General features: G+C 45.0%; 1 protein-coding gene across 3 annotated transcripts in view; it reads left to right on the forward strand.

Annotated features, from left to right (window-relative positions):
- Window positions 1–12,767, forward strand: part of LOC144690622 (ephrin type-B receptor 2) — a 1,056,594-nt gene that overhangs the window by 822,512 nt on the left and 221,315 nt on the right. For all 3 annotated transcript variants that reach the window (XM_078558305.1, XM_078558307.1, XM_078558306.1), the window contains one exon: window positions 12,294–12,402. In XM_078558305.1, the coding sequence (XP_078414431.1) occupies window positions 12,294–12,402 (109 nt within the window). The remainder of the gene's footprint in view (window positions 1–12,293; window positions 12,403–12,767) is intronic.

Raw genomic sequence — 12,767 nt, forward strand, 5'->3', positions numbered from 1 at the left:
GCTGCTGGTGCTTTTAGTCTTTATCCGTGGTCCAAACAAAGGCAGATGTAAAAATTACACACCGGTTTACATAAGCATACAAACATATGCATTAGGAGCAGTAGGCCATTTTGCCCCTTGAGGCTGCTCCATTCAATAAGATCATGACTGATCTGATTGTGGCCTTAAGGCCACTTTCCTGCCTACCCCTGAAACCCTTTGACTCCCTTGTTAGTAAAGAGTCTATCTACCTCTGCCTTAAAAATATTCAATAACCCTCTCTCTACCACTCACTGGGGGAAGTGAGCCCCACAGACTCAACTCTCCGAGAGAGAAAAAAAACCCTCATCTCAGTCTTAAATGGGCGACCCCATAGTTTTAAACTGTGTCTCCTAGTTTGGATCTCTCCCACAAGGGGAAACTTCCTTTTGGTATCCACTCTGTCAAGCCGCCTCAGGACCATGTTTCAATAAGATCGCCTCTCATTCTTCTAAAATCTAATTGATACAGTCCCAACATTTCCAACCTTTGTTCATAAGATAACCCCCCATACCAGGAATTAGATGAATGGATTTTCTCTAAACTGCCTTTAATGCAGTTATGTCCTTTTTTAAATAAGGAAACCAAAACTGCACATTGTACTATAGATGTGGTCACTACAATGCCCTGTAAAATTGCAGCAAAACAACCCTACTTTAATATTCTATCCCCTTGCAATAAACAGCAGCATTCTATTTACCTTGCTTGTTGCTTGTTGTACTCGCATACTAACTTCTTGTGATTCATGAACCAGGACAGCCAGATCCCTCTGTAGCTCAGAATTTTGCAACCCCTTTCCATTTAAATAGTATACTACTTTTCTAATCTTCCTGCCAAAGTGGCAAAGTTCATATTTTCCCACATTATGCTCCATCTGCCAAGTGTTTTCCCAATCACTTAACCTATCTATATCATCTTGCAGACCCCCATGCCCTCTTCAGAACTTACTTTCCTACCTAGCTTTGTGTCATCAGCAAATTTAGTACCAACACCATGAGCTCTTATTTTGTGTAGTAGCCTTTGATGTGGCGCCTTGTCAAATGCCTTCTGAAAATCTAAGTACAGCACATCCACATGTTCCACTTTATCCAGGTTGCTTGTTACTTCCTCAAAGAACGCTAATAAAAAAAGGCAAACAGGAGAGTGCAAGAGGAGGACCCTGGGACAGGCAGTCAGCAGCACCTAGAGAATCGAGCATCTAGCCTATACTCAAATAGGAGTAAGGGTAAAATAAAAGCAAGGGTCCATATTCTGTTTAGTTAAGATATGTCTGGGGAGCTCAGTCCCATGATTTGCACATCCTGCGCTGTGTGGGAAATCCTAGAAATTCCTGGCGGTCTGGATGACCATGTGTGCAGGAGGTCCCTCCGACTGGAGCAACTCAAGCTCCAGGTTTTGGAGCTTGAGCAGCAGCTGGGGGCACTACGGTGCCTTCACGAGGCTGAGAGGTCCGTAGATAGCACGTTACAGGATGTGGTCACCCCGCAGCTTAAAGAATTACAAGCAGAGAGGGAATGGGTGACTGCCAGACAGGAGAACGGGACCAGGCAAGTTGTGAGGGAATCCCCCCAAGTGCATCTCGCTTGCAAACAGTTTTTCAGCCTTAGAAAACGGTGAGAGTGACAGTTCCTCTGTGGAGGCCAACCAGGGCCATCGTGATGGTGCTGTTGGTGGTCCAGCTGCTCAGTGGGGGAGGGAGAAGTGTGGAAGGGCAATAGTTGTGCGGAATTCGTTAGTGAGGGGAGTAGACAGATGCTTCTGCAGCCGTAGACGTGACTGCAGGCTGGTATGTTGCCTCCCAGGTGCCAGGGTCAAGGGTGTCACGGAACGGCTGCAGGGTATTCTGAAGAGGGAGGGTGAACAGCCAGGGGTCGTGATCCATGTTGGAAGCAACAACATAGGAAGAAAGAGAAATGAGGCCCTGCAAGCAGACTTTAGGGAGTTAGGTAGGAAATTGAAAAGCAGGACTTCAAAGATAGTAATCCCCGGATTACTCCCTGTGCCACGCAGCAGTGACTATAGGAACAGAAGGATAGAGCAGATGAATGTGTGGCTGGGGAGATGATTCAGGAGGGAGGGTTTAGATTCGTGGGGCATTGGGACTGTTTCTGAGGGAGGTGGGATCTGTACAAGTTGGACGGGTTACATCTGAACAGGAAGGGACCAACATCCTCGCGGGGAGGTTTGCTAATGCTGTTGGGACAGATTTAAACTAAATTGGCAGGGGGTTGGGACCCTGAAATGTAGTTCAGAGGGGAGAGAATCTGAGATGGAATTAGAAGTTAAAACACTAGTAAGTGAGCCTGGAAGGCAGAGGAAACATAGGCTAGATAAGAAAGAAGTGAAAAGCAAAACAAAAACAAAAATAAAAATATCTGGAAAAACTCAGCAGGTCTGACAGCATCTGCGGAGAGGAACACAGATAACGTTTCAAGTCCGTATGACTCTTCATCAACAGAACTAAGTAAAAATAGAAAAGAGGTGAAATATAAGCTGGTTTAAGGTGGAGTGGGACAGGTAGAGCTGGATAGAGGGCCAGTGATAGGTGGAGATAACCAAAAGATGTCACAGACAAAAGGACAAAGAGGTGTTGACGGTGGCGACATTAGCTAAGAAATGTGCTAATGGTGACATTAAGGGTAGAAAGCAGGACGAGCAAGGTACAGATAGCCCTAGTGGGGGTGGAGTGGCGGGAAGGGATCGAAATAGGCTAAAAGGTAGAGATAAAACAATGGATGGAAATACATTTAAAAATAATGGAAATAGGTGGGAAAAGAAAAAATATATCAATTATTGGAAAAAAGGGGGATCGGGAAGGGGGTGGGGATGGAGGAGAGAGTTCATGATCTAAAGTTGTTGAACTCAATATTCAGTCTGAAAGGCTGTAAGAAAGAAGTGAATTTAGCAAGGCTAAATGGAATATATTTTAATGCAAGGAGCCTGAGGAATAAGACAGACGAGCTGAGGACGCAGATATGCATGTGGGAGTATGGTGTCATAGATATGATCGAGCCTTGGCTAACAGAAGGACAGACTGGCAGCTCAACATTCCTGGTTATAGGGTATTCAGATGAGATAGAGAGGGGGATAGAAGAAGAGTGGAGGTGGGGGGGGTCACAATATTGATCAAGGAATCAATTATAGCAGTGAGGAGGGATAATATCTTGGAAGGATCATTAAATGAAGCCATAAGCGTAGAAGTAAAAAACACAAAAGGGGCAAACACACTGTTGGGTGGGTACTATACGCCCCCAAACAATCAGGGAGAGATAGAGGATCAAATATGTAATCAAATTTCAAAGAAGTGTAAGAATAATAAGGCAGCAATAGTGGGGGATTTCAACTACCAAAATATTAACTGGGATAGTTTTAGTGTGCTAGGAAGGGAGGGAGCAAAATTCTTAAGTTGCATCCAGGAGAACCTTTTTAGCCAGTACGTAGAAAGCCCAGCAAGGAGCGGGCAGTTCTGGAACTAATAGGAGCCTGGGCAGGTGGAAGGCGTATCTATATGGGAGCATTTTGGAGATAGTAACCATAACTCAGTTAGATTTCGGATAGCTATGGAAAAGGATATGGTTGGGCCGGCAATATAAGTTCTAACCTGGGGAAAGGATAATTTTACGAAGATGGGATGCAATTTGGCCCAAGTGGACTGGGAGCAGCTACTTGCAGTTAAAACAGTGTCAGAGCAGCAGTAGCATTCAGGGAGGAAATATCGAGAGTACAGGGCAAATATGTTACCGTAAAGACAAAGGGGATACCAAGCCCGGAGAACCCTGGATATCAAGGGACATAAACGCCAGGATGAAGTAAAAAAGAGAAACTGAAGGCAGATACCGAGGGCTCAATACGGCAGGGCCCTTAGAGAAATATAAAAAGTGCAGGGGGGAACTTATAAAGGAAATTAGGGAAGCTAAGAGAGTACATGAGAAAGCATTGATGGTTTTAGATTCCTGGATCACTGGGACTGTTTCTGGGGAAGGTGGGACCTGTACAAGTGGGACAGTCTACATCTGAACCAGAACGGGACTAACATCCTTGCGGGCAGGTTTGCTAGTGCTGTTGGGAGGAGTTTAAACTAATTCAGCAGGGGGAAGGAACACAGAATGTTAGCAGAATAGGGACACATCATAATACAGTAAAACAATCAAGTCAGAGGGAGTACAGCTGCATTAAGCTTCAAGGAAGTAGGGCAAGGCTGGATGGCCTCTACTTTAATGCCAGGAGTATTACAGGTGAAATGGACGAGTTAAGGATGAGGATTGACACGTGGAATTGTGATATAGTAGACATCACCGATATGCGGTTGAGGGAGGGGCAGGATTGGCAGCTCAACATTCCGGGATATAGAATCTTCAGGTGAGACAGGGGAGGGGGTAAAAGATGAGAAGGCATTGCATTATTAGCTAAGGAGTCAGTTACTGCATAAAGGAGAGATGATATCTTGGAGGGGGCATCGAATGAAGCTTTGTGGGTAGAGCTTAGGAATAAAAAAGGGGCAGCCACATTGTTAGGTGTTTATTATACACCCCCAGATAGTCAGCAGGAAATTGAGGAGCAAATACGTGCACAATTTGCGGAGGTGTGTAAAAACAATAACAATAGGGTAATTATATTAGATGATTTCAACTTCCCCAACATTAATTGGGATAGACATAGTGTTAAGGGCTTGGATGGAGTGGATTTCTTGAAATGTGTACAGGCGAACTTTTTAGGTCAATATGTAGAGGGTCCAACAAGGGATGGTGCATTGCTGGACCTAATTCTGGGGAATGAACAGGTGGCTGAGGTGGTGGTGGGGGAGCATTTTAGTGTTAGCGACCACAACGTGGTACAGTTTAAGTTTGTTATGGACAAAGAAATTGACAAGTTGCAATAAAGTGTTTTGGATTGGGGGAGAGTGAATTTTAGTAAAATAAGGCAGGATCTGGCCAACGTAGACTGGGAACGGCTACTTGTGGGGAAATCTACAGAGGAGCAGTAGGGAGGAAATGGGAGGGTACAGGCTCAACATGTTCCCTCGAGGGTGATAAGAAGGAGTAACAAGCCCAGAAAACCATGGATGACCAGAGATATTCAGGTTACAATGAGAAGGAAAAGAGAGGCTTTTAGCAGGTACAAGGGAAGCAAATCAGCGGAGGCATTAGTGGATTACAGACAGTGCAGGGTGGAGTTTAAGAAAGCAATTAGGAGAGCAAAGAGGAGATATGAGAAAGCTCTGGCTGGTAAAAGTTGGGAAAATCCCAAGATATTCTATAAGTATATCAAGGGTAAGAGGATAACCAGGGAAAGAGTAGGGCCCATAAGGTACCAAGGGGGCAATCTATGGGTGGAGCCAGAGGACATCGCCAGAGTGTTGAATGAATACTTCACATCCGTCTTCACCCAAGAGAATGAGGGTAAAGGTATTGACCTCGCGGAGAGAGACTGCAAGGTTCTTAAGCAAATTGAGATAGGGAGTGACAAGGTATTGGAGGTGTTGGCAGGCTTAAAAGTGGACACATCTCCAGGTCCGGCTGATTTGTGTCCCAGACTGCTGAGGGAGGCAAGGGAGGAGATCGCAGGGGCTCTGACCCAAATTTTTAATTCCTCTCTGGCCACGGGGGAGGTCCCAGAGGACTGGAGAACAGCTAATGTGGTTCTGCTATTTAAGAAGGGTTATAGAGATAAGCCAGGGAACTACAGGCCAGTGAGTCTCACATCAGTGGTAGGGAAAATATTGGAGAAAATCTTGAAGGAGACAATCTGTCTCCACTTGGAGAGGCAAGGTTTGATCAGGGATAGTCAGCATGGCTTTGTCAGAGGGAGGTCATGCCTAATAAATTTGATTGAATTTTTTGAGGAGGTGACCAGGTGTGTTAATGAGGGTAGTGCAATTGATGTAGCTTATATGGATTTCAGCAAAGCCTTTGACAAGGTCCCACATGGGAGACTTATAAAGAAGGCAAATGCACATGGGATACAGGGTAATTTGATGAGGTGGATTCAAAATTGGCTTAGTTGTAGGAGACAGAAGGTGATGACTGAAGGATGCTTTAGTGACTGGAAGCCAATGTCTAGTGGCATACCACAGGGATCTGTGCTCGGTCCCCTATTATTTGTCATTTATATAAATTACATAGATGATTATGTGGAATGTAGGCTTAGTAAGTTTGCGGATGACACAAAGATTGGCCGGGTGGTTAATAGTGAGGTTGAGTGTCTTGGGCTACAGGAAGATATGGACGGGATGGTCAAATAGGCAGATAATTGGCAGATGGAATTTAACCCTGAAAAGTGTGAGGTGATACACTTTGGAAGGAATAATTTGACAAGGAAGTATTCAATGAACGGCATGACACTAGGAAGTTCCGAGGAACAAAGGTACCTTGGCGTGTGTGTCCATAGATCTCTGAAGGCAGAGGGGCATGTTAGTGGGGTGGTGAAAAAGGCACATGGGACACTTGCCTTTATCAATCGAGGCATAGATTACAAAAGTAGGGAGGTCATGTTGGAGTTGTATGGAACCTTGGTGAGGCCACAGCTGGAGCACTGTGTGCAGTTCTGGTCACCACATTATAGGAAGGATGTGATTGCACTGGAGATAGTACAGAGGAGATTCACCAGGATGTTGCCTAGGATGAAACATTTAAGCTATGAAGAGAGGTTGGATAGAATTGGGTTGTTTTCGTTGGAGCAGAGAAGACTGAGGGGTGACCTGATCGAGGTGTACAAGATTATGAGGGGCATGGACAGGGTGGATAGGGAGCAGCTGTTCCCCTTAGTTGAAGGGTCAGTCACAAGGGGATATTAAGTTCAAGGTGAGGGGCAGGAGGTTTAGGGGGGATGTGAGGAAAAACTTTTTTACCCAGAGGGTGGTGACGGTCTGGAATGCACTGCCTGGGAGGGTGGTGGAGGCGGGTTGTCTCACATCCTTTAAAAGCATCTGGATGAGCACTTGGCACGTAATAACATTAAAGGCTATGGGCCAAGTGCTGGTTAATGGGATTAGGTAGTTAGGTCAGCTGCTTCTCACATGTCGGTGCAGACTCGATGGGCCAAAGGGCCTCTTCTGCACTGAGATTCTGTGATTCTGTGGTGGGTAGAATAAAGGAAAACCCAAAGGCTTTTAAAAAAATATATAACGAACTCGAAAATAACTAGATAAGAGCAGGGACCATCGAGCTAATCTATGTGTGGAGCCAGAAGACATGGGTACAGCCCTCAATGAATATTGTGTTTGTCATCACAATTGGAAAAGGACGTGCAGGTATAGACATCAGGGTGGAGGACTGTGAAATATTAGAGGAAATTAACATAGAGAGAGAGGAGATACTAGTGGGTTTCGGGGCCTAAAAGTGGCTAAATCTTCAGGCCCAGATGAGATGTATTCCAGGCTGTTGAGGGAGGCAAGGGAAAATATATCACGGGCCCTGGCAGTAATTTTCAAATCCCCTCTGGCCACATGTGAGGTGCCAGAGGACTGGATAACTGCTAATGTTGCCCGGTTATTAAAAAAGGGAGGACGGGATAGACGAGGAAATTACAGGCCAGTCAGTCTAATCTCAGTGCTGGGGAAGTTACTAGAAAGAATTCTGAGGGACAGAATATATCTGCACTTGGAGAGACACGGATTAATCAGGGATAGTAGGCATGGATTTCTAAAGGGAAGATCGTATTTGACAAATTTGATCGAACATTTTGAGGCTGTAACCAGGAGTGTTGATGAGGGTAATGCATTTGATGTGGTCTACATAGACTTTAGCAGGACTTTTGATAAGGTCCCTCATGGCAGACTGATCAAGAAAGTAAGAGCCCAAGGCAAAGTGGCATGTTGGATCCAAAATTGGCTGAGAGGCAGGAAGCAGAGGGTGATGGTAGAGGGATGTTTCTGTGACTGGAAGTCTGTTTCCAGTGGGGTTATAAGACCATCAGACATAGGAGCAGAAATTAGGCCATTTGGCCCACCGAGTCTGCTCCGCCATTCAATCATGGCTGATAAGTTTCTCAACCCCATTCTCCCACCTTCTCCCCGTAACCTTTGATCCCCTTACCAATCAAGAACCTATCTATCTCAGTCTTAAATACACTCAATGACCTGGCCTCCACAGCCTTCTGTGGCAATGAATTCCATAGATTCACCACTCTCTGGCTAAAGAAGTTTCTCCTCATCTCTGTTCTAAAAGGTCTTCCCTTTACTCTGAAGCTGTGCCCTCGGGTCCTAGTCTCTCCTACTAATGGAAACATCTTCCCCACGTCCACTCTATCCAGGCCTTTCAGTATTCTGTAAGTTTCAATCAGATCCCCCCTCATTCTTCTAAACTCCATCGAGTATAGACCCAGACTCCTCAAACATTCCTCATATGTTAAGCCTTTCATTCCTGGGATCATTCTCGTGAACCTCCTCTGGACCCTTTCCAGGGCCAGCACATCCTTCCTGAGATACGGGGCCCAAAATTGCTCACAATATTCTAAATGTGGTCTGACCAGAGCCTTATAAAGCCTCAGCAGCACATCTCTGCTTTTATATTCTAGTCCCCTCGAAATAAATGCCAACATTGCATTTGCCTTCCTAACTACCGACTCAACCTGCAAGTTAACCTTAAGAGAATCCTGGATTAGGACTCCCAAATCCCTTTGCACTCCAGATTTCTGAATTCTCTTCCCATTTAGAAAATAGTCTATGCCTCTATTCTTCCTACCAAAGTGCATGACCTCACACTTCCCCACGTTATATTCCATCTGCCACTTCTTTGCCCATTCTCCTAACCTGTCCAAATCCTTCTGCAGCCTCCCCACCTCCTCAATACTACCTGTCCCTCCACCTATCTTTGTATCATCTGCAAACTTAGCCAGGATGCCCTCAGTTCCTTCATCTAGATCATTAATGTATAAAGTGAAAAGTTGTGGTCCCAACACTGACCCCAGCGGAACTCCACTAGTCACCGGCCGCCATCCTGAGAAGGACCCCCTTATCCCCACTCTCTGCCTCCTGCCAGACAGCCAATCTTCTATCCATGCTAGTGCCTTGCCTGTAACACCATGGGCTCTTATCTTACTGAGCAGCCTCCTGTGCGGCACCTTGCCTTCTGGAAGTCCAAGTAGATAACATCCATTGTCTCCTTTGTCTCACCTACTCGTTACCTCCTGAAAGAATTCTAACAGATTTGTCAGGCATGACCTCCCCTTGATTAAACCATGCTGACTTTGCCCAATTTTACCGTGCACTTCCAAGTATTCTGAAATCTCATCCTTAGTAATGGACTCTAAAATCTTACCAACGACTGAGGTCAGGCTAATCGGCCTGTAATTTCCCGTCTTTTGCCTCACTCCCTTCTTAAACAGGGGGGTTACATTAGTGATTTTCCAGTCCTCTGGGACCCTCCCTGACTCCAGTGATTCCTGAAAGATCACCACTAACGCCTCCACTATCTCTTCAGCTATTTCCTTCAGAACTCGGGGGTGTAATCCATCTGGTCCAGGTGATTTATCCACCTTCAGACCATTCAGTTTTCCTAGCACCTTCTCCTTGGTAATGGCCACCATACTCACCTCTGCCCCCCGACTCTCTTGAACTTTGGGGATGTCACTCGTGTCTTCCACTGTGAAGACTGATGCAAAGTACCTATTCAGTTCCTCCGCCATTTCTTTGTTCCCCACTACTACTTCTCCAGCGTCATTTTCCAGTGGCCCAATGTCCACTTTTGCCTCTCTCTTACCCTTTGTATATCTAAAAAAACTCTTGCAATCTTCTTTTATATTACTGGCTAGTTTACCCTCATATTTAATCTTCTCCCTCCTTATTTCTTTTTTAGTTGTCCTCTGTTGGTCTTTGTAGGCTTCCCAATTCCCTGGTTTCCCACTGCTCTTCGCTGCATTGTATGCTTTCTCTTTAGCTTTTATGCTGTCCCTGACTTCCCTTGTCAGCCATGGTTGCCTCGTCCTCCCTTTATTATGCTTCTTCTTCCTAGGGATGAATTTTTGCTGTGTCTCCCAAATTACTCCCAGAAACTCCTGCCATTGCTGTTCCACTGTCTTTCCTGCTAGGCTCATCTCCCAGTCAATTCTGGCCAGCTCCTACCTCATGCCTCTGTAGTTGCCTTTATTCAATGGTAATACCGTTACATCTGATTCCAGCTTTATCCTCTCAAATCGCAGGGTAAATTCTATCATATTATGGTCACTTCCTCCTAAGGGTTCCTTCACCATAACCTCCCTTATCAAATCTGCCTCATTACACATCACTAAATCTAGAATTGCCTATTCCCTAGTGGGCTCCACCACAAGCTGCTCCAAAAAGCCACCTCGTAGACAAGGGTTCCAAAGGGTTCGTTGCTGGGGCCCTTGCTGTTTGTGGTGTACATAAATGATTTGGACTTAAATGTAGGGGGTATGATCAAGAAGTTTGCGGATGACACGAAAATTGGTAGGGTGGTAAATAGTGAGGCCGATAGCCGTAAACTTAATGAGGATATTAATGGACTGGTCAGGTGGGCAGAGCAGTGGCAAATGGAATTCAACCTGGAAAAGTGTGAGGTAATGCACTTGGAGATGGCTAACAAGGCAAGGGATTGCACTACGAATGGTAGGACCCTGGAAAGTACTGAAGATCAGAGAGACCTCGATATGCATATTCATAGATCCCTGAAGGTAGCAGGGCAGGTAGATAAGATGGTTAAGAAGGCATATGGGATAATTGCCTTTATTAGTTGAGGCAAGGAATACAAGAGCAGGACGGTTATGCTGGAACTCTATAAAACGCTGGTTAGGCCACAACTGGAATACTGCGTGCAGTTCTGGTGACCACATTATAGGAAGGATGTGATTGCACTGGAGAGGGTGCAGAGGAGATTTACCAGGATGCTGCCTGGGCTGGAGGATCTGAGCTATGAGGAAAGATTGGATAAGCTGGGGTTGTATTCCTTGGAGTAATGAAGGTTGAGAGGGGACCTGATAGAGGTGTATCAGATTATGAGGGACATAGATAGGGTGGATGGGAGGGCACTTTTTCCATTAGTATGGGGGTTAATAATCAGGGGCATAGATTTGAGGTAAGAGGTAGAAGACTAAGAGGGGGTTGAGGAGAAATATTTTCACCTAGAGGGTGGTGGGAGTCTGGAACTCACTGCCTGAAAGGATGGTTGAGTCGGACACTCTCGTAACGTTTAAGAAGTATTTAGATATTCACTTGCATTGCCATAGCCTCCAGGGCTATGGGCCAAGCGCTGGAAAATGGGATCAGTGTAGTCAGATCTTTGTTGACCGAAGCAGACACAACGGGCCGAATGGCCTCCTTCTGTGCTCTAGATGTCTATGAGTCTCTTATTTCCCTTTCACAAAACCATGTTGACTCTGCCCGATTGCTTTGAGATTTTCTAAGTGCCCCGCTATAACCTCCTTATTGATAGAGTCTAGCATTTTCCCTTTGCCAAACGTTAGGCTAACTGGCCTGTAGTTTCCTGTTTTTTGTTTCCCTCCTTTTTTGAATGGAGGAGTTACATTCACTATTTTCCAATCTGATGGGGCCTTTCCACAATCTAGGGAATTGTGGAGTTTGAATCAGTGCCCTCAATTGCTCTCTGCTCATGCCTTGCTTTCACTGGCGGCTTTCTGGGAGCCAGGGAAACCAGAGAATGCTCTATTAAATTTAAACGTTTGTTTATGGATTGCTCTAACTGCAGGATTGCCATATGTTAACACCCACGGGAGGTGTGCGTAAGCAGCCTAACGCATTCGAGTTAAACCTGGTAGTTAGGGTTAGAGCCAGATTCCAAATGTGCTGATATTTTTTTTGGCCTTAAACCCCACCACCTGGCACCAAAATCCACACATTCTTTCAAAATTTCCCTCATTACACAGATACTCACTGACCTGCGGAGCTATTTTAACATTTTATATCCTTATTTAAAATTTCAAGGATCCACACATTATTTTTGCCTTTGTTCTATAATAGATGATCTGCACATGTATTTCTATTGATGAGATCTTACTGCATGAAAATTGGCTGCCATGGTTCAGTATACTTCAAAAATACTCAGTTGACTGTAAAGCACATTAGGAACTCCTGAAGTTATGAAAGATACTATATCAATGAGAGTTCTTTCTCTGTAGGCAGAGACACGATTCACATTATTGCCATCGTGGTGCCAAACAACTGTGCTAACAAATCTCTGTGAACAAATCTCAGGGGTCAGACATGTTGCATTGAAGATTCTTAAGGAAAAAACGGAGGAAATTGTAGTAACTCTGGCCTAAACCTGCTATGGATACCCCATTTACTGCCTTTTTTTCTGTAGCTGAATACCAGACCAGTGTACAGGAGAAACTTCCTCTCATCATCGGATCGGCCGCTGCTGGACTGGTCTTCATCATTGCTGTTGTAGTCATACTCATCGTTTGCAACAGGTAACTCAGTTCTTTCGCAATCTTCCAAATATTGGTGATTTTTTTTTGTTACATGATCCCTTATGCAGTTTATTTCTGTGGATAATATAATGTTTGCCTTTCAATTAAAATTCTATTGAAATGTAGCAATCTTGCTCCTGGTTTTTACAGCTAGGTTCTCAGCAATGCCCTAATGATTAAATGGTAATTGATCATTTGTTGTTTGCTTAATTTAGGAATTGGTGAGATTTCTTCTCTAGCCCTCTATTTGCCAGGGATGGTGCACCAATTGCGACCCTGCTCTGCAGGGGCTGTGCAGCTCTGCCAAGTGCAGCAGCCACAGGATGTGTGCTCCATGGAATGTGTTTCTGTTCAGCCAGTCTAGA

This window comes from Cetorhinus maximus, chromosome 15, assembly GCF_964194155.1.
Source record: "Cetorhinus maximus chromosome 15, sCetMax3.hap1.1, whole genome shotgun sequence".
Classification (NCBI taxonomy): domain Eukaryota; kingdom Metazoa; phylum Chordata; class Chondrichthyes; order Lamniformes; family Cetorhinidae; genus Cetorhinus; species Cetorhinus maximus.